Source organism: Pseudorca crassidens, chromosome 5 (assembly GCF_039906515.1).
Source record: "Pseudorca crassidens isolate mPseCra1 chromosome 5, mPseCra1.hap1, whole genome shotgun sequence".
Lineage (NCBI taxonomy): Eukaryota > Metazoa > Chordata > Mammalia > Artiodactyla > Delphinidae > Pseudorca > Pseudorca crassidens.
The window spans coordinates 65,756,494-65,780,521 of NC_090300.1; the positions used below are offsets into that span (position 1 = coordinate 65,756,494).

General features: G+C 40.5%; 2 protein-coding genes across 27 annotated transcripts in view; one reads left to right on the forward strand and one right to left on the reverse strand.

Annotated features, from left to right (window-relative positions):
- MCF2L2 (MCF.2 cell line derived transforming sequence-like 2) overlaps positions 1–24,028 on the reverse strand; it is a 237,329-nt gene that overhangs the window by 80,250 nt on the left and 133,051 nt on the right. For all 7 annotated transcript variants that reach the window (XR_010943598.1, XR_010943599.1, XM_067738173.1 and 4 more), the window contains one exon: positions 16,746–16,831. Coding sequence is in view for 5 of the 7 variants with exons in the window: in XM_067738173.1 (XP_067594274.1) it covers positions 16,746–16,831 (86 nt within the window). In the remaining 2 variants the exon portion in view is untranslated. The remainder of the gene's footprint in view (positions 1–16,745; positions 16,832–24,028) is intronic.
- B3GNT5 (UDP-GlcNAc:betaGal beta-1,3-N-acetylglucosaminyltransferase 5) overlaps positions 1–24,028 on the forward strand; it is a 67,793-nt gene that overhangs the window by 4,160 nt on the left and 39,605 nt on the right. For 7 of the 20 annotated variants that reach the window (XM_067738188.1, XM_067738183.1, XM_067738179.1 and 4 more), the window contains 2 exons: positions 164–269; positions 10,151–14,024. In XM_067738188.1, the coding sequence (XP_067594289.1) occupies positions 10,447–11,592 (1,146 nt within the window). In that variant the 5' untranslated portion in view covers positions 164–269; positions 10,151–10,446 and the 3' untranslated portion in view covers positions 11,593–14,024. Of the gene's footprint in view, positions 1–163; positions 270–2,657; positions 2,742–6,149; positions 6,236–6,257; positions 7,810–10,150; positions 14,025–24,028 lie in introns of those variants that run through there. The other 13 variants (XR_010943601.1, XR_010943604.1, XR_010943600.1 and 10 more) reach the window with 5 other exon arrangements.

A 24,028-nucleotide genomic window follows, 5' to 3' on the forward strand; every position in this document is an offset into this window, starting at 1 on the left:
TTCTGTCAATAAATCTTTTCAAATGATCCTCAGAAAACACTGTTGGTACAAGGTTTAGAGACAAATCAAGCTCATGTGATTAGTAAATGGAAGCTGCAGAATATAAATTACTTTTGTTCACATTCTAAAACTCTTGATTTTTCTACTCTCTTGACCCCATCAGGTCCAGATTCAAGGTTGCACCGGAACATTTTCTTACTCTGTTAGGGGATCTACACTGGAAACATCTCTGAAGCCCTCTCAGCATCCTGTCTGTGGCCTACTACACAGTATGTGATAAATTAATATTTGTTGAATGAATTAAATGTAGGTATTATCCTACTTTCAGGGCTGTGCAGCATAATGCCTGGGATAGGACAGGTGCTTAAATGGTAGTTAACTTATAATAAATGTTGATCAGCTGAGACAGAAATGTGTTATAAATATCTCTTATGTTTTAGACCTTCATTTTTTATACTCTGAACCCACAATCAAATGTGTCCAGAATGAGACATATGAACTGCCATTGGACAACAAGCTAATGTGCATAGCTTATATAACAGGTTTATACCAGGTTATATTGTCACCCTATTTTGAAATCACTATTTTTCATATCATAATTTGACCTCAGCTGTGTACGACTCCTCTCCTTTTATCTCATCCAATACTTATTCATTGAATACTTGCTTAAAACATCCTCTCTGAGTCCTACACGTTTTACTCTCTTCTCCTTCCCTCCTCCTTACTTTTTTCTTTACCCCCTTCTACCACTTTGAATCTCCACCCTTAAATTCCCCAATCTTCCTTGTGCAGGAAAGACTTTATGTACCCAAAGGACCCAGACTTACACGGTCACTTTTGCCCATTGTCTAGTGCTACTGAGATCAAGAAAAGGAAGGAGGGAAACTTGAGATGGAAGGTTAGGAAAAGGGTATGTTACAAAGAAAATAAGAACAAGCTCTGGTGAAGTGCAGGTGGTAGCAAAACATAAATGACTCCAAACTTTAGACAGTGAAGCAAATCTTTTGCCTTGGGTTGCTACTCTTGGTTCTGCCCTACCTGCTTCCCTGTCCTCCCATCCTTCTGGGAGCTCCAGGAAGAGCAGCTGTGCCAGTGCCAGAAAAGGCAGGTGAGGAGCTCAGGGACAGGGCTGTAACTGATCAGGTGCTTCTGAGCTGCCACAGGGTCTGGAATTTATGGAGGTTACATGGTTAATCCCATGTCTCAGTGCCTCAGTTTCTTCTTCTGCAAAATGGGGAGATAATTTCTCCCTCATAGGTTGTTGTGAGACTTAAAGAGTTACTATATATGTAAAGCATTCTGAACAGAGCCTGGTGCACAGTAAACACACCAAGTTAGTAACTGTTGCTAGACTGGGCATAAGGAGAAGTTTGTTCCTTAAGTAGGCAAGAACAAAGCTGTTAAGAATTGTATTTAAAGAGCAAGCAGCCCTGACAACCCAAACAAATATGCCTCAAGAATGAATACAGAAGGCCAAGCTTAGAAAAGCAAGTGCTTGACCTTTCTGAGACCCTCTTTATATTTCAGCTTTTTTGTTTGTTTCAAATTCTGTATAATCAAACTGGTTACTGGGAAATTTCAGCAACTTTTAATATAATTCCTCTGAAATATAATATATTCTATAATCCCTCTGTCACCAGTTTCCTTAGTGCTTATCTTTACTTAGAGGCTGTCTTTACTTGTTTGGTCATTTTGTATTTCCCTGTCTTTATTTTTCCTATAACCAGCAAACAGAAATCGACACCCATGTTTAACTTATAAAGAAACATATAACTTATTTTACATAAGTGGGGAGCAATACATTTTATAACCAGCTTTTCCCACTGTCCCATATCCATGCTTGCAGAGTTGAAATTTAAAGTCTTTGGACTAACACTGGATCAAGAACTAACTCTAAACATGTATTCTTTGTGGAGGGATAACAATTCCAAATGGCTTGTAATCTTTGCCCATGGCTTGAGCTAAAGTTTCATAGCTAGTCACAGCCACAAAACACCTAAAGACAGCTGTTGAGTGGAATTTGTCCTTTTTTACAGCCTTATATTGGAAATTTGATTAAGAATAAAATATAATTGAGAGACTATCTAATTTTTCCCACTTAAAATGTGAGTTGTAAATTCACATTTCAGGTTACTTCCTTCCTTCTTGAGCAAACAGAAGGGGAAATAGTGCTAAACAGTAAGAAGTTGTGTTTCTCAGCACCAATTACTACAACTAATTTACTAGGAAAAGAATCTATGAAGATCAAATTATAGCCTTTCCAGTAAATTCAGGGCTTTTTATTCCTGATTTCTTTAACATGGCAGTTTGGCTCCTGAGGATTGATTCTAGCTATATTTAATAGGGAATAGATGATCAGAACAAGCCAGGAAAAAAAATACTTGGAATGTAGAACAAAATGCAACATAAAGATGGGAGAGAAAATGTTATCTTTCTTTCCTTTGAGTTATGCCTGGAAAGGAACCAAAAACTGTGTCTCACATGGGACTTTAAGTCATGAAAGCTTAAGCATAAAAGTATCAAGTATTGAGGATTTAAAAAAAAATCTGTGACTTACTGGAGGAGCATCATTAGTCTATAGTCATACTTTTATCACTTTAATATTTTGTGCCCCAAACGACTGCCTCACTTGCATCTCCCTTGCCCTCCCCTGACAGTGGTCAGTGTGCTTTATAGAGGGAACGGAGAGGGCTGACCAGCCTGGGGAATTCCCGAAGAGGAAGCACATGTGGGATGAGATGGTGAGAATGTGTGTGATGTCTTTTCCTTTCTCTATGAGGCAGGAGGGGAAGTCATCAGCTAAGAGGAGGAGGACAGGCCTTGGGAGAGGGGGAATGATGTAGCATGGCTGGTGAAGAGCCTGGGAGAGGGAGAAGGTCCAGCACAAGTGGAGGACGGCCACACAGCCTTGAGTACTCTGCCCACAGCTGGATATCGCCACTTGTGGTGATGCTGTCTGCCTGGTGCGTTATGTTTCTCCAGCAGCCCGCAGGTGTTGTAGAGAAGACAGGAATGACCCAAGGTCTGGGGTTGCTGGGGTGGAAGGCCAGGAGCCAGGGAGAGGAGGGCAAAGGTGCCAGGTGATCCTGCATCTGCGACAGGGAGGCAGGTAGAAGAAAGGTCAGGAGATGGCTGGCTGGACCCGGGGTGTTAGGGGGCAGGTGGGGGGTGCAGAGGATTCCAGATGAATATTTAGAGGTTGTGGCTGAAGAGAGAGTGGATTGGAATTTGAAATTTCAGAAGAAATGCAGTTCTAAGTGAAGCCACATAAATGACTTTCTTGCTGGTAAGTTGTCTTGAGTGTGTGGGAAGTAACGTGAACAAAATGGCGCCTACACCATAAAACAAGGGCTCCTTAGGCTTCTGAGTGTTGTATGTCTACTGGGTAAGACGTAGAAATGTAGTTTCCCCAAGATTGGATGTTGTTCATGTATCACAATGATGGCCAGAAACGGTGGTCAAGAAACAAAGGAGTGGACACAAAAATATATGCATTTTTGAATTCAAACTCACTGGTTTCTCTAGTTAACATTACTCAGCCTTCAGGTCTAGATTCAGTGCCGCTTGTCCTCCTGGAAGATGCCTTCCCTAACTCCACCCAACCCCACCTTGAGAGCCCCCTGCGCTCCCAGCACAGCTCTCACTGCTCCACGTCTGTCTTCCCACTCGAGCGCCAGGACTAGCCTTTACGTCCTGCCTTCCGACTGTCTCCATCTTAATTTTCTTTGTTACCCCATCTTAATTTTCTGACGGACCAGCCCTTTAAGCTAGTCCCTGTTTTTTCTTACTCCTCCCCCTTCTCCTTCCCCAGAGTTTACTGTTCCAGGCCTCTGCTCAGCTCCCCCACTGGAGAGCTCACCCATGTTCACAGCCTCCATCGTCTTTACACGCAGGGTGCCCACCGGACCTTCAGTCCTGTCTGCCTCCAGGCTCAGATTACCTACTGGACTTCTCTACCTGCTGTCTCTCCAACATCTCAGTCAACGCAGCCAAAAGCCAAACATGTCCCCTCCTCACTCCTAACTCAGGAGACCAGAGTTCCCTCTTTTGTCAGGAATGCTTGAAACTAGGTTTCTCTCCTCTCCTTTACTCCTTTCCTTGTCACTCATCACATACCACTGGGGTTTTGTTTTTCTTGAGAGGGTCTTCTTTATTCCTTCCTTCCCTCCCCACTTCTACCATCCTAGACTAGACCCTCCTTTCGTCATTCTGCTTCAGTACGAGGCCCTGATATAACCAGTGTCCGATCTCCAGGCATCCTGCATCCATCCTGCATACCGCTGCCAGATTTTTGCATAAAGTTTAATAAATATTGACAAGGGAGTTATCACTAAAAACAAAAAGGGAAACTTCTGGGACTTGCTGCCCTGGGCACTCACTGGCTTCTTGCCTTATTTTCAAGGTTCTCCATAAGTACACCCCAACCTCCTGCTTTCAAACACATGCCTGTTTCTCAAGGATTTGCCATATTTTGTTTTCCTTTCTTGCCTGAAACAGACTGCTTGTCCTTCTGCAGCCACCTAAATCCTGTTCATCCTCAGGCCCTTCTGATCCAACTGTCACTGATCTCTACTCCTGGGGACACTCCTATTGTGCCTGGAGTTGGTATGACCCAGATTAGTGCCAACACACTGTCTGTACCTTACTGTGACATCCCCGTTGCTGTCTGGGGGAACTGTGTTTTCACATGGGCACCATGAGTCTTGTCTCAACTAGATTGTAGGTGCTTTCAGAGCAGAGACCAGAAAATACGACTTCATGACTCCCACTGTGCCTGGGATATTTCCATAGCAAATACTCACACACTTATAGGATTAATTGAAACACTGGACACTGAGGTTGTTTAACTTGAACTTAAAATGCCGACCTCATCATCTTGATTAAAATGTCAAAATTTACAGCAGATTTTGCGTAATATTTTAGGATCACAAAAGTAGACTCAACAAAGAAATGGGTTGACAGCAGTAGTGAAGTAGAAAAAAATCAGGGTTCATTAGTGCCTCTAGATGCACTAATTATTTTTGTTTTTGTTCTTTTTTTTTTTTTTTTTGCGGTACGCGGGCCTTTCACAGCTGTGGCCTCTCCCGCCACGGAGCACAGGCTCCGGACACGCAGGCTCAGCGGCCATGGCTCACGGGCCCAGCCGCTCTGCGGCACGTGGGATCCTCCCGGACCGGGGCACAAACCCGCGTCCCCTGCATCGGCAGACGGACTCCCAACCACCGCGCCACCAGGGAAGCCCTGTTTTTGTTCTTTTTAATCAGAAAAGTTTAAAGAGCTCTCTCGTGAAGAAATATTCTTGAGTGGCTGAGGGGCACAGCTCCTAGACTGAGAAGTATTTGGGGTGGGGTCTGCTACCTTCTTTTCTGATGTTCCTACTCAACTTCTGTTCTTATTCTTCTGACTACTTCTATCAGGAAAGAGAATACTAAGAATATCTGTTCCTTCTCAATCCAGATAGAAGCAAACCCAAGTTATATTCCAAATATTTGCATATTTTCCTCTAACCAGCTCTTTGTCCTGTTCTCTCAGCAGGCTCTGAAGTCATCTGTAATTTTTATATCCCCTCCGTAACAATACTTTGATCCTTGCCCCCAGCTTGCAGATTAAGTCACCACAGCAGAGTGCAGTGAGGGGTGCCCGAGGTTATACAATAAATCTGGCCCCAAACCGGGTAGCCTTGGTTCCAACCTGTTGATTGGTCACCCAGCCGCACTGCAGGCACAAAGGAAGCTGCACCCACAGCATTCTGTTGTGGATGGTTGCTGAGTTCACAATCATTATTGGGATCGCTTTGTTTCCTGTTAGGACTAGCATTTTCTTTCTCCAGGTCAGGGAGGCCTGTGGGCTTCTCTATAGCCCCCAACCCAGCACTTTGAATACAGAAGCTAGAGGATGTGCTTTAGAGAAGCTTTATGGCTGTGTGAACCAGACGGTGGGCCTTGATTGCCTGTGTGTGGTCTCCATCAGCAAAGCCAGGGCTGGGGCAATGTTATTTAGTTGTAACAAATGAATTTAGACCATGGAGGTGTTTTTGCTTTTGGTTGGAAAAGTCCGGGCTAGTGACTAAGTTCACTTTGGAGGAGTTGGGGTGTTCTTTTGCTATAAGAGAAGCTGGGTCCTCTAAAAGAGCCGTTTACCATTCCTAGGTCTTCCCCTCATCACATCAACACTATCAGGGAGACTTGGTTATGACGGACGTGAACAGTGGCTCCAACAATTCAAGCAGCTGCAGGTGGAGAAACCGTGTCTTAGAACTTCACACACTGTGCTGAGCCTGAAGAAGTAGCATGGCTTGTTGGCTTTGTGACAAGTTCTTTTTCATTTTTAAGAAAACAGTTGTGACTCTTAGAGGCCAACTGGGAACAATTGAAGAAATGTAGGAAAATGAGGGAAATACATACATGGCGGGGTAGGGAGGGGACAAAACCAATGTTATGGGCTGGTTTCTTGGCTGTAGTAGCAATGTTAGCAGCAACATTCCACTCGGGTGAGTAATAGACCCCATTCATGGGAGAGAGACTAGGGCCTCTGTGAGCGCAGTGTGCAAGTGGGTGCTGGCGGAGTTGGGCTGGTGGGCTGACTGTCTAGCAAGAAGCTCTGGGTTGTAAACAACTGTGAATAGGTGCAAAGCAAGCTGCCCTTGGAACATACTACTGAGTGCAGCTGCTCAGAAATGGGAAGCTAGTTTTGCCTGTGGTTCCAAGGGTTACTCTCCTCTTTGTTTCCTTCCCAGGATCTCTTGGAATAGGAACAGCAGATTAGTTTCAATTGAGAATTTTCTTAGAATTCTTAAACACTTACGCTGTCTTAAAATCTGCTGTTAGGGATTCCCTGTTACTTCGCATTAAGCCTCCAGTTCCTTCAGTATGTGTCGTGGAAGAAGTAGAAGGGGGTTTTGGCCTTCAGAGGTGGACCTTATCTAAGTGAGCACTGTTAAGACGGAGAGGAAGTGCCCCACTCCCCCCAAGCCAGTGAAGTGATTGTGCAAAGTGTAGGCAGATGCCATCATCAGAAATGGATGCTCCCTGCTGTCCTTCACCTACCCTAGAGCACTCGGTCCGCCATGACCAGCCAAACTAAGGGGGAAATTACCAACGTCGATCTAGCCCTTAGAATAGTATTCCTCACCTTTTTTGACAGTAAAGCACAATAAAAATGCATGTTACTTTACAACCCTAAAGGTATATACACACAACACTTAAAGTTTCACAAAACAATACTTACACTTACTACTTTCAATGCACTCTGCCATTCTCTATTCTGTTCTTCCTTTCTCTTTTCTCTCTTTCTTTTTTTTTTTTTTTTAAAGCTGTTTGTGGCTTCCTAAGTGGTGCTAGCAGTTTAAAAATCTCTACCCTTGGGGATAAGATGCCTGTGCTGATTATCTCTAGACAAGTCTCACTGAGGCTTGGTTCTAATCTCCTGTCCTCCTTGGACTTTTCGCATGCTTGGCTTTTGCAGTTATCACCCTCATGTGGAGTAATCCTGGGGGGATGTGAAAGGCCTGAAGTCAAGAAGGAATTCCCACAGCCCAGGTTAGGCCGGTACTGCCTGGTGCTCTCAGTGTGTGCAACTGGTTTTTAATCAGGGGCAAAGGGTAGGGGACTTGAGGATGAGGTCTTTGGGCACAAAAGCAAAGCCCTTGCCCCGGGGCTTGTGATGTGGGCTCAGCTACTCCGCCAGCCTGGACATCCTGGAATCTGCGTTGTCCTTTCCCTGTCAGTCTGTTGAAAGCCCAGGAGACTGATACGTCAAGCCCGAGGGGAGAGCCTGCTTCTCCAGGCAAAAGGTTGCATCTTAACTGTGGTAAGCACTGGGGACAGAATCCTCGAGGAAGGGTGGTGCTGTCTCCTAGTGGTAGGAGGAAAGGGAGGACACGTGGCAGGCAGTGGTAGCAGGGGCCTCATCTGAGGTGGTACCTGGCTGGGCATCCTGACCCCAGTTCTTCCCAAGTGACCAGCTGCTTGAGTGACAGGTGGCTCCACCCTCAGCATGGTTCTTTGCACCAGCGTTCAGAGAACGCCTACTAGGTATCAGGCACTGACATGGATGCTGAGGTAGGTTATCTACAACAAGGCATCTATCTCGTGCCTTGGGTCAGAGTTCACAGTGTAATTGGGCGGAGGCAGTTAAGTAGAAAATCTCAGTACAAGAAGATGGATGTAAGAAGGTGTTGTGGCTACAATAGCCAGGAAGGACATGGAAGCAACCTAACTGTCCATCAATAGATGAGTGGATAAAGGAGATGTTGTACATATATATAATGGAATATTACTCAGCCATAAAAAAGAATGAAATAATGCCATTTGCAGCAACATGGACGGACCTAGAGATTGTCATCCTGAGTGAAGTAAGTCAGACAGAGGAAGACAAATACCATATAATATCACTTACATGTGGAATCTAAAAAAATGGTACAAATGAACTTACTTACAAAACAGAAATGGAGTCACAGATGCAGAAAACAAACTTATGGTTAGCAGGGGGGAAAGGGGGGGAGGGATAAATTGGGAGATTGGGATTGACGTATGCACACTACTATATATAAAATACGTAACTAATAAGAACCCTCTGTATAGCACAGGGAACTCTTACTCAATACTCTGTAACGGCCTATATGGGAAAAGAATCTAAAAGAGTGGACATATGTGTATGTATAACTGACTCATTGCTGTACAGCAGAAACTAACATAACATTGTAAATCAACTATACTCCAATAAAATTTTTTGAAAAAAAAGAGAAAAAAAGAAGGTGTTATGGCAGTACAGGTAAGAGCAGGGGGCCCAATTCAGACTTCCCAGAGGCAGATGCCTGTAGAATTTAGTTAGGACTAGTAGACTTCCTTTAGCAAGGGGAGTGGGGCTAACAGGCCACAGGACTGCTGGTGCAAAGGCTGGTATGTGTGAAATAGCAAGGGTGTCTGAGCTTTCAGCCAATAATTTGGTATTGTCAACTAGTGGAGAGCATCTGAAGGGGTTTCAAGAGCTCAGGTAGTCTCATGGTTAGATCTGAGTTTTAGAAAGGTCACTCTGTGGGGAGGATGGGTTGGCCAGAGATCTTTCAGTCAGCTGTACTGGTCTGGCTGAGAAGTGAAGATGACATGAAAGGGTGAAGAGAGGTTTAGAAGAAGCAATTCACAAGATTAAATAATTAGATACAGAAGAGGAAGGAAAGGAGGACTTTCAGATTTCTGGCACAGACACATGAAGTGTAGTCAGACACAAAGAAAAAATGGAAACAGATTTTAGGGGAGAAGACAGTAGAAATGGCATTTGAGTACCCCCATGTGCAGGTAATTATTATCTATCTACCTTCCTCTATCTATACCTCTATGTATGTTCCCCTTTAATCTTCCCATTTAAGACTTCAAATTAAGCAGTGTTATTAGAATTTTTTACATTTCTGGGTTAGATGCATGATAAAGTACAACATACAGTAAGTGGCTGAGCCAGCACTGGTGTTCAAATTGCCTGACTACAAAGACAGTGCTTGTTGGTTATAATCCTGTGGCTTCCCAGTTTTGAACATGTTAAATTTGAGGTGCCTGTGGAGTTTCCAAATGGAAAAGTACAGAAAGAAGATGACTGTACAAAGGTTACTTTGGTTAGAGAGAGTTTGGACTATGCTTTTGAGAAGCATATCTCAACTCCTTGATTATGAACCTTAATTTGAAAAAAAAAAAAATCTTACTCCTATTCCTGCCTTGTCTGGGGCAAGCTTTAATGGATTTTTACTATTAGGAACTTCCTTTTCATTCAGTATTGTTCCCTGAACTATATAGCTGCGGTCATCCTGACTATATTCCAAGTTAATAGATTCATCGATACACCCATTTGAGAAATTTTAACTTTAAGTATATAAGATGATAGACATACTGGATGCTTTTTTTTTTTTTAAGGTTGAAAAGAGAAAAGGGTCTCTGTATTCTGAATGAGAAGATGATAGAGAGTGGTTCCTTCCCTTTCCCTGGATTCCCCTGAAAAAATAAACAGCTGTATGCCTCCACGCAACACCAGCTGCCCCATCACCTTTTGTCCAGATCAGTCAGGTTACATATCGTTTTTAAGGAATTAAGAGTAGTCTGTTTCTTTTTGGTAACTCAGTAACCTATTCACTTCTCATTTTTTCTCTTCCTAAATCTAATAGGTTGCACTTAACTTTCACAAAAAGGAGTACACAGAATAGCTGCGTAAGGCCAATCCCGAACTTAATGAAGGATGTCAGAGTGGGAGCATTCTGATGTGCCAGTGTCCTCATCCTGCAGTGTGTTCCGTTTTCTCCCCTTTCCGAAAAAAATGGTATTAAAATATTTTGTGAAATAAGAAGCTCCTTTTACATTTTTAATGACCAACATGCACATCTGTTCTAAAGAATACAAAGTCCTATGGTCTTGAAGAAGGAAGCACCCATTTAAAACTGACCCTGAATAAAAACAGACCTGAATGGACGTCAGAATGTTTGTTAGTGGCAGGAGAGTAAAAAAATGGCAATTTATTCAGTTATTTGCCACTTGTTTTGTACTAAGCCTCATGTTCTTCTGGATACCGATCGATAACCACATCGTGAGCCACATGAAGTCCTACTCTTACAGATACCTCATAAATAGCTACGACTTTGTGAATGACAGCCTGTCTCTTAAGCGCAGCGAGGATGGGGCTCCTCGCTACCAGTACTTGATAAACCATGAGGAGAAGTGTCAAACACAAGACGTCCTGCTCTTACTGTTTGTAAAGACTGCTCCTGAAAACTACAATCGCCGTTCTGCCATTAGGAAAACATGGGGCAATGAGAAGTATGTTCGCTCTGAACTTAACGCCAACATTAAAACTCTGTTTGTCTTAGGAACACCTTCTGACCCACTGACAAGAGAAAGACTTCAGAGAAGACTGGTTTGGGAAGATCAGATGTACAATGATATAATTCAGCAAGGCTTTGCTGATTCTTTCTATAATCTTACTCTTAAATTTCTTCTGCAGTTCAGTTGGGCAAATAGCTTTTGTCCACATGCCAAATTCCTTATGACTGCTGATGATGACATATTTATTCACATGCCAAATCTTATTGAATACCTTCAGAGTTTAGAACGAATTGGTGTTCAAGACTTTTGGATTGGTCGTGTTCATCGTGGTGCCCCTCCCGTCAGAGACAAAAACAGCAAATACTATGTCTCCTATGAAATGTACCAGTGGCCGGCTTACCCTGACTATACTGCAGGAGCCGCCTACGTGATCTCTGGTGATGTAGCCGCCAAAGTCTATGAGGCATCACAGACACTTAACTCTAGTCTTTACATAGACGATGTGTTCATGGGCCTCTGTGCCAATAAAATAGGGATAGTACCACAATACCATGTGTTTTTCTCCGGGGAAGGTAAAACTCCTTATCATCCCTGCATCTATGAAAAAATGATGACATCTCATGGGCATGTAGAAGACCTTCAGGACCTTTGGAAGGATGCCACAGACCCAAGAGTAAAAATGACTTCAAAAGGTTTCTTTGGTCAATTATACTGCAGAATAATTAAGATAGTCCTCCTTTGCAAACTGACCTGTGAGGATACGTATCCGTGTAGGGCTGCCTTTGCCTAATAGTACTTGAATGTTGTATGTTTTCACTGTCACTGAGCCAGACGTGGATGAAAAAACCTTTAAATGTTTGTCTATACCATAAGTGAAATGAATATGAAGAACAAAGAAATATTTTGAAAGCCCTGTCTATCAGAATGTTTCTTTGATTCTAGAAGCCCTTCAATATAACTTATCTACTTCATTGCCTAAATTCATATCAAGGAATTTATATTTAGACAAGGTTTATGAAAACAAAACTAAAGGGAATTTCAAGTTCACAGTACCACGTGTATATTAGAGGTGTAGAGAAGTTATTAAGGTGCCTAGGTGTTAGAATAACTGCTTTTGGAAAATACCAAGTAAGTGTATAGTACAACATTTCAAAGAAATGGATATATTGTTAGACCAGGTATACAAGTTTATTTTGATTAAAGAGCACTTGATGGAGTTGGTGGAGGCAGGAGAGGATTGGCCTAGAAGAAAGTACATGAATCTGGTAAAAGAAAGTTTCCTCTTCTTCAGAGGAGATTTAGGAAAATGTACACAATTTCTTTATAAACTGTCAAATCACTTACTGTCACATCCATGTACCTGGACACTGTTGGAGTCATTTTAAATATATTCATATCTTTTTTTCAAAGTTTAATGTGAAATTTGAGAGGTCATTAGTTCTGCCCTAACTAGTACTTTATTATGGTTCTTTTTGATTATTAGAAAATGACACAAAACATGGACAGTGTCTTACTCATGGGGTCCTTCTCTAGAGAGAAATCATTGTTAATTCAAATAAGCTGATTTTAATTTAATGAATTTTTCAACTGGTTTTTAAATATTCAATATGGGTCTGTTTTTAAGGCAGCTATTTGAATGTAAGTTTACATAGAGGAATATAATAATGAAGAATTCAAAAGGAAAGATAGAACATTAAAAGCCTCTTTTCTCCATAATTTATAAAATAAAAGTTTTAGTGTCTAAATTGTATTGATTACTAAAATTAGCCTACCCCTCTCCAACAGGGTCTCATAAACCACAGACTTTGTTCTGAGTTCAGCTTTTAATTGAGAGTATTAAACATCAAATCGAAGCTGTAGTATTTTAAAAAAATCTACTCTTTCATCACAACAACTGTCAGAGGTTATCTTCAACTTATAAATATTTCCAACTTCAAAGTAGAATGAAAGTGATAGAAACGTCACCAGAATGAGATTTAAAGCATTTGTAAAGCTGTAGTTTTCTTGTAATCAAAGAAATGTGGCTGAGATCCAATAGCGCATTACATTTATTTTACAGAGCAGGATAAAAATGTGGCTATGATGCAAACAACCTCCCCTCACTACAGAAAGAACTAGGTGATGTCTGTTGTTAGGGGGATTATATGAAAGCCAAAATAGTGACTTCAGCAAAAGCAGTCGAACTGATGATAAACCCTTTGTCTGCAGAGGCTCCTGTTAGGGAAAACTAAGATGTATCACTTAGTAAGATGTCTGAAACATGCAAAAAAACTAAAAAAGAATTCTCAGTATACACAACTGGATGATGATATGTATAATTTGTTGCAGGTAGCTTCTCAATGTTTACAGAAATTTTTTGTTAATTTTTTTCTATTTTGAAAATTGAAGCTTGTTTACATTGATTGCTCAGATAATTTAAAATTTTTAACTCATGTCAAAACTATGGTATCAAACATTCTAGTTTTTAGTTACTTTCAGAGTAGGTTCAGGGTTTTTAGATCATTACAGTTTTAATTTTCTGACCAATTTAAAAAACTGTAGAGAACAAAAGCGTATTTTGACAAACCAGGTTTATAATTAATTTTTATTAGTTGATTCTTTAATAACCATTTGCCTTTTGGCCATATATATGCCCTGTGTATCTATACTTGTAACTGTTTAAATTTGCCAGTGGTTGAAAACATCAGTGTCTCTCTGGCCATCAAAATGATCTTGTTTACAGCAATACTTTTATGAAACAGTTATTTATTTGTGAAAGAGCTCCCCTCAGTTGTGTTCATCTTTTTATTTTTGCTTAAAATAGAATGAAACAGTTAAATATGAAGGAAATATGAAGGTACTTCCTTTTTTTAATAAGAAGGAAATTGCTAGACTCTTCCTTCATCAGATTTAAAGTACTGAGAAGATTAATTGTAAATAAAGCATTCCAACCTTTTAAAAAGGAAGGAAAAAACTTTTTGGTGCTCCAGTGCAAGGCTGTCTTTTAAAAATCATCAGTAAAGGGAAAATAAACTCTTAGCCTGGATGGTCAACTGACAGTTATACACAGTGTTATTGCTAAAAACTTTTTACCTCTTGGTTGGTTTGCGTCTTTTTTCCATATTATTAATTTTATACCAAAATGTTAAATATTTATATTATTTGAATTTTGCTTATATGGCAAAATAGAGGGTTTTTAAAAATAAATCTATGATTTCCAATAAACAACTTGAAAATTGTCAACAGATGTGTATTTTCGCAAAGGTTTTTAAACTCGTGTGTGAACACCATTTGTTTATATAATCAACTAGTTCTGTTTAATGTCAGAGAGGTCTGTAGTACATGATCGTAATCCTACTTCCTGTTCAGACTTGCTGCTGTGCCCATGATAGAGGATTATTGTGTCCTCTGCATTGTGGAACCATCTAAAATGCTTCTTTTGTTTGTTGAAAGATTTATGCTGGAATGTCTAGGTGAGGGAATTCTTCTTTCCTAATAGATTGTTTAGGAAAAGATGAAATAAGAACCTATCTATAGCCATAGTGCCTTAAGACACCATTTGAAAGGTCATATTTTCCTTTTATTTGATATCATTAGCTATTCAACAGTTGATTCAAATTTAGCCCTAGTCTCTTAACGTTATGAATATTCTTAGGCCTGCTCTGCAGTGTTTGGTGTTTCAGTATATCTGTACATAGTATGTGCTCATCTGCTTTTCACCTGATTCTGGCTTGATTCTTAGCATAGTACATGGTGTGATTCAATCTATATATTTTTTAAAACTTGGAAGCATCTGAATTATTTGGTTGTAGTAGAACTTTTACTTGCATGGCATGGCTGGGGTGTTTGTAGTTGGGACTAAAATGATGATGACTCAGAAGAGTTAAGTTGACCTATTTTGGGGACTTTAATTGAATACCATAGCTACAGTGAGAATCAGACAGGGTTACTCATTCTTCTGTAATAATGAGAGAAATGTTAGGTGTCTCCTTGACTCTGCTTTCCCTGCAGTGACTGCATTCTGCAGTTGGACTAGCCTCAGTCGCAGCTTTCATTATGATGTTCCTTTGCTCCAGACCTCAAAGGCTCCTACTGCCCCAGCATCAAATCTAATCTCTTCTACCTGGTTTTCAAGGCCTTATCTAATCTTCTTTTCCTCCTTCATTCCCTGTAGCTTTATTTTTCCCACTGCCGCTATTACTCATCACAGATCTCATTCATGAGATCTTACCTTGCATAAATTGGTTTCCCTTGCTAGGAACACTGTTTCTCCTGAAACTGTTGAAATCTTGGATTTACAACCTTACCCTTGCTCCTCCATTAAGCATCTCCTCCCCTCCCTCTAAAGTATATATTTAATCAAATATTTTATTGTGCTACCTAGGAATCACTTCATGTCTTTTTTCCTAGTTAAAATATAAGTTATGAAGGGTAGGGACTATGCACAGTGCTATCACATAGTGCTTAGAATCATTATTTTTCCCAAATATAATAAAGTAATGTTATTCTGGCAAGCCATCCAAAAATGAAAAGAGATTAATTATTCAGGACCCTTAATGAACACTATCTGGTATAACATTTTACCTGCACTGCTTAAAAGCTTATAATTTATTCAACAAAATCTGAATGCTTACTATGTGCCAAGCATATTGTACGTATCAACTCTAGCCCAACAAATCTGTATTAGTTATACATAAAAACTCAAATCTATAAAATCAAAAATGAATAAGGGAATATAGATTAAACTGTTGCAGCAAAGATGGTGATCTTATAGTATTTATTCAAAGCTGGTTGTAGAACTAAAACAGTAGTCTTATAGATTCTCCTGTTTCCTTAATCCACTGGCTAATTTTGCCTTTTCTCAAAGATCTTTTGCAAGAATCTTAGATATTTTTGTTTCATTAAATGCTGTAACTTCTCCCATTTGCATTTCTCATTAGAAGTATGATTTAATCATTTCCTGTAAATTAATACAATAATTCATCAACTAACATAAAGGATTCATTATAAGAATTATAAAATTACAATTATAAAAGTAAGTATGGTTGTAGTAATAGAAAAGTCCCCAATGATATACTGTCACTTAAGGAAAATAACAGAATACATTGCCAGGTGGTGCTTTTCAGACATAACCCAAGTAAATACACTTTCAGATATGCTGAATTGGGCCATTTACTATAACTCAAAGGTATATTCAACCAGTAAGAGCCCACATGTTTCCTTGAGTACACCTTAAAGGGAAAGACTAGGAAGTAATCTAATTAAACTAATACTGGCTTTAATCAAGGGGCAAATTCCTAAAGATGTTTGTTCATTCATTCTACAGGCATTTTTTTGGAGGCCTGCTAAGAGCTAAACATGATAGACCCTTGGGATAAAAGCAGCTCATAAACGAATAAGTCAAATGGTGTGGGTAAAACAATGTGACAAAGGCTAGAATAGAAGTAATGATGGGGATTCTGAGTACAAGGAAAATTTTTTAAAAAATGAATTTCCTCTCATGCTTTTGGTCTTAACTGCCATAAGTTAGGCTTTCTGATCTGCAGAGCATTCACATGCATGCAAACACCTTGCTGTAGGCCAAAAATAGCATTACATTTGTATAAACTGTGTTTATGTGGAACCTGTATCCTTTAAATGCTTTAAAACCAATAATTCAATCAATATTAGCAATAGTTTTTCATTTAGTATTTTCTTGATAATACACTGTTTTTAAAAACTGAGTATCTTGGGAAGCCTGGTTTATGAGATGCCATTTTCAGCTCTTGCTTGTTGCTTTTATGAGATTCATGAGTTTCGTTCTCCGGTACACAATGAAGGTTAGTATAAAGAATAAATATGTGATTTTATCTAGGAAAGGTAAGTGATGAGATTTAAAACAGAGCATACCCTACCCTCCTCCCCCATTACCCCCACCCCTCTAAAGGGTTAAAATGACTTCTACAAAGAGATGTGCAATCTTACCTGCTGGGGGAGAGATGTTTGGAACTGTCAAGCTGCTCTGGCTCAGGGTTCTCCCCATCATGACTGCTTTCCAGTATTTCTTCATTCTGAAGTGAAAGAAATTTTGGTAAGATCATCTATTTGTTTGGGGGAGGAGGGCTCTTACCTATATTTTTCTATTCCTAAATGTCTTTGTTTTGTTGTTGTTTTTAATTTCCTAGATAAGTAACATATTCAGTTTCTCATCTTTCTCTTTCTTCCTGGGTTATCCCCAACCACTCTGTGGATCTTTTACAGTTTCCCCTTGAGGCTTCCTTCAGGAACATCAAAAACTCATTCACAAAAGCAGGTATCCTTTTTCCTTAAATGAAGGGACTATTAACATTGTATTCTTCCCCCTTCCCTGCTGATTCACAAAAATGATTCAGAGTTTGCTACAAGGGACAGCAAAGGGATCATTTGATTCAATGTTTTTTTTTTTTGTTTTTTTGGGGTTTTTTTTTTCTGGGTAAGAAATCAATGTCTGGAGAAGTTGTGGCCTGCCCAAGCCCAGAGAGAGAGCTAGACAGACGGGAGATAAGTCCAGGGTCCACTTTCCCAGGCTGGTAATCACAAGTCTGTTGAATCACACTGCCTTCTTAGGCCAGTGCACAGTGGTCACCAGTGCTGGCTTAAAGCCAGCTGGTGGTCGGAAGCCCTGCTCCACTGTGTGCCACCGCTGAGACCTTGGGGGTGTGTGTGTGTGGGAAATCCGGGAGGGGCCAAAAGGAGGGAGGAGACGCCAGCCCTACTCTGTCCTGCCAACCTCCCAGAAACCCTCATGCTGGGACCCATCTTGGCTGAGAGACGCATGTGCCACCAGGAAAGACCCTGAGTCAGACCAAATATGGGCCAAGCAAGATGACTGGTCAGAGACAACCTGGAAAGCTAACCCCATTACCATAAAACCTAAGACTGCAAGCCGTGTGGCAGAGCAGTTCTCCTGGGTTCCCTTACCCTACTGCTCTCCGCCCAGGTGCCCTTTCCCAATAAAGTCTTTTTTTTTTTTTTTTTAAACATCTTTATTGGAGTATAATTGCTTTACAATGGTGTGTTAGTTTCTGCTGTATAACAAAGTGAATCAGCTATACATATACATATATCCCCATATCTCCTCCCTCTTGTGTCTCCCTCCCACCCTCCCCATCCCACCCTTCTAGGTGGTCACAAAGCACCAAGCTGATCTCCCTGTGCCATGTGGCTGCTTCCCACTAGCTAGCTATTTTACATTTGGTAGTGTATATATGTCCATACTAATAAAGTCTTTTGCTTGTCAGTTAAGTGTGTCTCCTTGGACAATTCATTTCCGAGTGTTAGACAACAGCCCACTCTCGGGCCCTGGAAGGGGACCCCCTTCTGTAACAGCATTATCTGCTGCATAGCGTTGCAGATCTTTTTCAGAACACTGGGTGGACTTCCCTGGCAGTCCAGTGGTTAAGACTCTGCGCTTCCAATGCAGGGGGCGCGGGTTCGATCCCTGGTCGGGGAACTAAGATCCAACATGCCAGACAACGCGGCAAAAAATTAAAAAAAAAAAAAAAAGAATAACACTAAGCATTTAATTCTCAAAAAGAGACAAGACTCCCACTCAATTTACTTTCAAGAAAATATAATTTTAACCAGGAAGTGAATTTGTATATCATATTGATAGCAACGGGAGTATTATAAGGGTATTAACCAATAATGAACAAGTAGATAATTAGCCAGCATTTGAATTCTTCCTGCCTGCTAGGTTCTGTTTAAATGAGTTATTTTACATTCTCACAAAAGGGAGTATAGATTTAGAAAGGGCCCTCTTGCAAAAGTATTATTAAGGGAAATTTAATGAATAAAGATTCCTTGTAGATTAGAGCTAAAAGTTGGACGACGAGCTTTTCCCAGATTCAGATGAACAGATAGGAAGAACCTTGCAAAACAGGTGAGAGTTACAGGCTGCTCAGTTAGTTGTAGATACTGCAAGAGAGTCCTCTCCCTGGATTAACAGAGAGCAGTCAAGGTAAGGCTGTTTTATTATCCACAATGCAGACCACAGAGACAGCAATTTAAAAGTGTTCAGTGTATGAAAGAAAACCATGGATTTTCTGTCTTTTCATAGATGTCTTCCCAAATCTGGTATCATATCCACAAAGCTGGCTAACAAATAAAGGAGGATTTGGGATACTAGTTTGTTAATTTAGCTCTAAAATACACGAGCAATCTTACATTCAGGTTCATATTTTTTCTTTTAAAATAGGATATCATTTCAATAAGAATCTAAATTTTTAGTTCCCTCTCTTAACTATATTTGACCAGAGACTACAATATATTTTTCATTTCAGTCAATATACAGAAGTAAATACCAGTCCCTGGATTCAAACCAATCTAGGTATTTTCACTACACTACCAAAGCTCTTTCTTCACATTTTCTATGTAATGTTGAACTAATTACTATAGCAGTTAATGTTACACTGCATCCCTTTCTAGTTCCTCCTCTGTGATGTTACTGTGCCAGAAACACTCACTGGACTTTGAGCTCCAGCCTTATTCATCTTTGAATCTACAACATGCAATACCATCAGAAAGAGTAACCACCGTTACTAATAAAACTCCCTCTCACTGTAAAACTTGCTTATGCTTGTGAAATGAATTGTGCTCTTTCCAACTCTATTGATCTATTGTTAGTATGGTGGATTGCAGAGTCTCTTATTTCCTGACAACCTAGTATAGTGATGGAAAAATAACACTGACTTAAGGTGCAGGTATGGGCTTTATCATTTTATGCAGAATGATAGCGTCCCTCTAATTTATAGACTTTGTCATGCATGAGATGACCTCATGGGCTTGCTGAAATGCTTAGGCATGGACTTGGTCATGTCAACCCATATTCTTGTGGCCACATGTCAGACAGTTGGTGTCAGGGTGGAGGGAGGGTCCTCTGTCAATCAAGTTTGATGGAATGCAACACCCATGGTTTTGAGAATGTACGGGAAGGATCCACAGCAGATCTGGGGACTGTTTTAATAAGAGCCGGCAGTTAACTGCACTGTATACCAGTGTTTTGCTAAGGTTTAGATGGATTAGTTCTGGTGCAGTGGCTTTAAAAACTGACCACAACCCACAGGAAAAACGTTTACATAATAATACTTATACACATATACTGTGATTTATCATAAATATATATTTGGTCTTCATGCTGTTTCTGGCACAGAGCTCCTAAAACCCTTTAAATTTCTTGTGATAGAGTGTCTTGATATTTATAACAAACCCCTTTCAACCACACTTGAGTTTATGTTAATGAGGTAACTATTAGGAAGCACCTACAGCCAGCCAGTGTCTCAGAAGCACAGGTGACAACGTGGGTTTGCAGATGGTCTCTGAAGGGGCATGGGAGCAGTCTTATAAGGCTGAGCCCTCAATGTTTGGCATCTGATGCCATCTCCAAGTAGACAGTACAGAATTAATTGTTTGTTGGTGTTGGGGAAAAAATATACAGCAGATGTACGTATAACTGAAAAATGTTTGTGTGATTTTGTGATGGGATACATTCTATTTTTAAATTCTATCCCATTCCCTTCTGTTTATTTATTTATTTTTTTAAAACGCTGGTGAACCCACCAAACTGAGTTCACTATCACCATTGTGACCTGTAATTTGAAAACCTCTTAAAGAGTGAAAGGAATGCAAACTCAGGTGTGACAGGTAAATCTGGGTGGGAATCCCTGGCTTCTTTTTTTTTTTTTTTTTTTGTGGTACGCGGGCCTCTCACTGTTGTTGCCTCTCCCGTTGCGGAGCACAGGCTCCGGACGCGCAGGCTCAGCGGCCATGGCTCATGGGCCCAGCCACTCCGCGCAGCATGTGGGATCCTCCCGGACCGGGGCACGAACCCGTGTCCCCTGCATCAGCAGGCGGACTCTCAACCACTGCACCACCAGGGAAGCCCCCTGGCTTACTTTTAAAGAAATGGCCTTGGGTAGCACCTTAGTTCTCTGTCAGTAAAATAGGGGTATTACATCTACATCAGAAGGTTTTTGTGGTAATTAGAGATAATGTATTAAAATGCTTAGCACAAGAAAAGAATAAATGACATTTATGGTTGGCTCTTTAATATCTACTGTGTGGGGATTAAAATAGGTAATTATGGAAAGCACTCAACATGCTGACCTTACCTTCAGTAATTGCTGGATAGTTGCTACTGGACCCCATATTTCTCACTAGCTGGGAGATGTTGGCTGTCACTTAATCTCCCTGGGCAACCATTTCCTTCTGTGTAAAATGAGGGAGATGTTTCATTTGGCTATGAAACATTTCTCTGCTTATAATATAAAATGCCAACATAAGTGCTATTGCTTCCAATTTTGAGATGAAAGCTCAATTGTAGCCAGAGTACTTTTGGGAAAATTTTAAATTAAGCTTCTGAAAGTTCTAGGAGGAAGAGAGCATATTCAAATAAATGCCTGCTTTTTTCAAATATTGGTCCTTTGATTCAAATAATGGACCGAGAAAACTGACCGCAGACCAACCCACCAATTGCTGCTTTATTTCTTTGTTAGGGTTTCCTTATGAGCCTCAGTGAATTATACAGTAAGGTGATTTTAAAGCAGAGCACTAAGTTTCTTGTGAAATCATATCCTGTTTCCCTTCAGTCACCCTGACTTGGGGATGCCCCAGGGCACCAAAGAAGGGATTTTCTCAATCAACTGCTTTAAAAGGGAACCAACCCATAAACTACTCTGTTGGGAGGCCAATCAGGTGGGAGACTCCCTCCTCCTGTACGTTCCTTTTATTCTGAAGAAAAAGGGTGGCAGTGAAGGCAGGCAGGCTGGCAGCTGCTCCAGGCCCAGCGTCACTCCCTGACCCCCACCTCCACCCTAGCCTCTCTCTGGTTTCAAAATGACACCAACCCACATGCAGGTTTTCTAGGATCACCTTTAATGATGACTTCCTGTATCTTCTCAGCAACATAGAATCTGTTTTGTCTCCCCATATTTTGAAGAAAGATATATTTTCAAAATTTGAAAAAAAAACAGGTGAAGTGCCAAACCTGAAGGAATTTTTTTGTAAAAACAATTTATTTCAATTTGTCTGAAGAATCTTTTTTAAACTTATATTTTAAAAATTATCAAGAGGTAATTTTCAATTGATTATTAACATTTTTTTTCTTCCCCAAAGGAGAGAGAGCAACATTTGAAACAGAATCAAAGTTTTCCCTCAAGTTAGGTGATTTCCCTTTATGCTTTTAGGAATGCTTGGAGAGCAATTTCAGCTCCAACTCTTTTAAAGAGATAGTATCTGGTAATTTAAGGTAAAAGTATGATTTATTATATTATCACATTTCTTAAAAAGGAAAGCTGCTAGACCTAATTCTGAGAGAGAAAAGGTAAGGCAGATAAGGAGCTGAACCACCCTCTTCATTTAAAGCATGAAGAGTGATCATTGAAAGAAGCGTTTAAGGTTATTAACTCTTTTCTGGGATTGTAAATTAATTATGAAAACCTGAGAAAGTAAAAGAGGTATGACAAGTAAGAATCACTGAATAATTACAGAATGGCACAGCTTAGAGGAGGAGAGCAGGAAGGAAAGGAAACCTCTCCAAAGGGCAGTAACCTCCAGCCTCAGTCTAGGGTGGCCTTAGAGACACTCTGTTTCCCAGAGTGAAAAACATCAACCTTGGGAAAGAGTAGCCTCCCCTCTCCATTGCTGGTACTGCCGGGAAAGGGGAAACCCCAACCCCCCCCCCCCGATTTTTGAGGTTCAGTGGGTTCTGATGTAGAGAATAGGAAGGACTTCTGAAGAACAGGAACCACCTTGAGAATCTATCCTTCAAGTGAATTCCTACCCGGCTGGTCTGTCCTATTTGCTCCCTCTCGTTGGCCTTTTTCCAGCACATCTTTTCGTACACTTCACTGGCATTGCCTGAAAAAGCCACTACCTAAAGATTCCTTTAGATAATAGGGCAGTCAGTCCGTTTTAAAAGATGGCAAGTGTTTGCAGGAGGGTTAAGGGGCTGTCAGTCACTCAGCCTTGCATTGCTGTGAACTAGCTCATTCAGATTTCTCCCAATTCTAGTCCAGATTAGCTGCATTGGGAGGAGACTTCCAAGAGGGAGGGGAGGGGTGGCGAGGAAAGAGGAAGGTTTTAGGACATTTTATAGACTGAAGCCCTTTGGAGGGCTTGAGGAGACAGGCGTAACTGGTCCTGAAGCTTTGTGGAAAGGGGAAACGACTAGGGAAAGATAAGGAAATGGGTCCCAGATGGAAACTTTACAAAATTTTTCCAGGGTCTCTTTTATCTAAGATCTTGAGTTTCTCAGCTAGACTTGTTAGTAATTAGTTCAGTGTTCTTACTGGTTAAATTGGCTTTTATAGGCTGGACTAATACTCTAAACATTACTTATAGTATTTGTTTATGGGGGAAATGTCTTCTTAAAAAACCAAACATTGCAACGTTGTTTTACCAATGATATGCAAGTCTGTATTTCCGTTAAAAATATCAGAAAGTGAGAAACATGTCACAAGATACCTTTCTCCCATTCCCAAACCAAGAAAATGGGGAGGAAATAAGTAACCCAAGGACATTGAAAAGAAGTTGTCCATACATCCTGAATCTTCTCAGACTGTTTGATTTCATGTGATTTTAACTTTAATGCATAAATGTTAACGTAACAATTTTTACATGTCTGTAAATCTTACTTAACTCATAAATAAAATCACAAATTTGAAAAATGCTTTATTAGATTTGCAAAAGTGCCCTAACCTAGTTAATTTCCAAATAACCTCAAGGCCAACTGGTTGACTCTTGCTGGTGTGGGGAGGAGTAATAGCCCAGCTAACAGAAAGAGAGTGTGTAGGTTACTGTTATAGATCCACGAGACCACAAATGCTGGACTCAGCCTGCATAAGTCCTCACTTTCTACTGTTCCCCCGAGTACTCTATACTGGGCAACAAATTCATTCAATGAAGATTCCAAGATGGAAACCTTGAAGGTATTTTCAGTATCTTCTTTTCCCTCCCTATTAAATCTATCCCCTTATTTCTCTGCCTTGATCTATTGCTTCATTCATCAAATTTTCTCTGACAGTCTAGAGCATTCCAGGCACTGGGGAGAACACCTGGACTAATGGGTATGAGCTCTGCCCATCTCCTTTTTTGCCACTGCCATTAGTAGGCTCTCAACATTGAAGTCTCACCTGGACTGTGACAACTGCTGGCAGCTGGTCAGCCTGCCTCTCTTCATCTAATTTACTCTTCATTGCTGTACCAATGTCAAACTGATAAACAAATGCCCT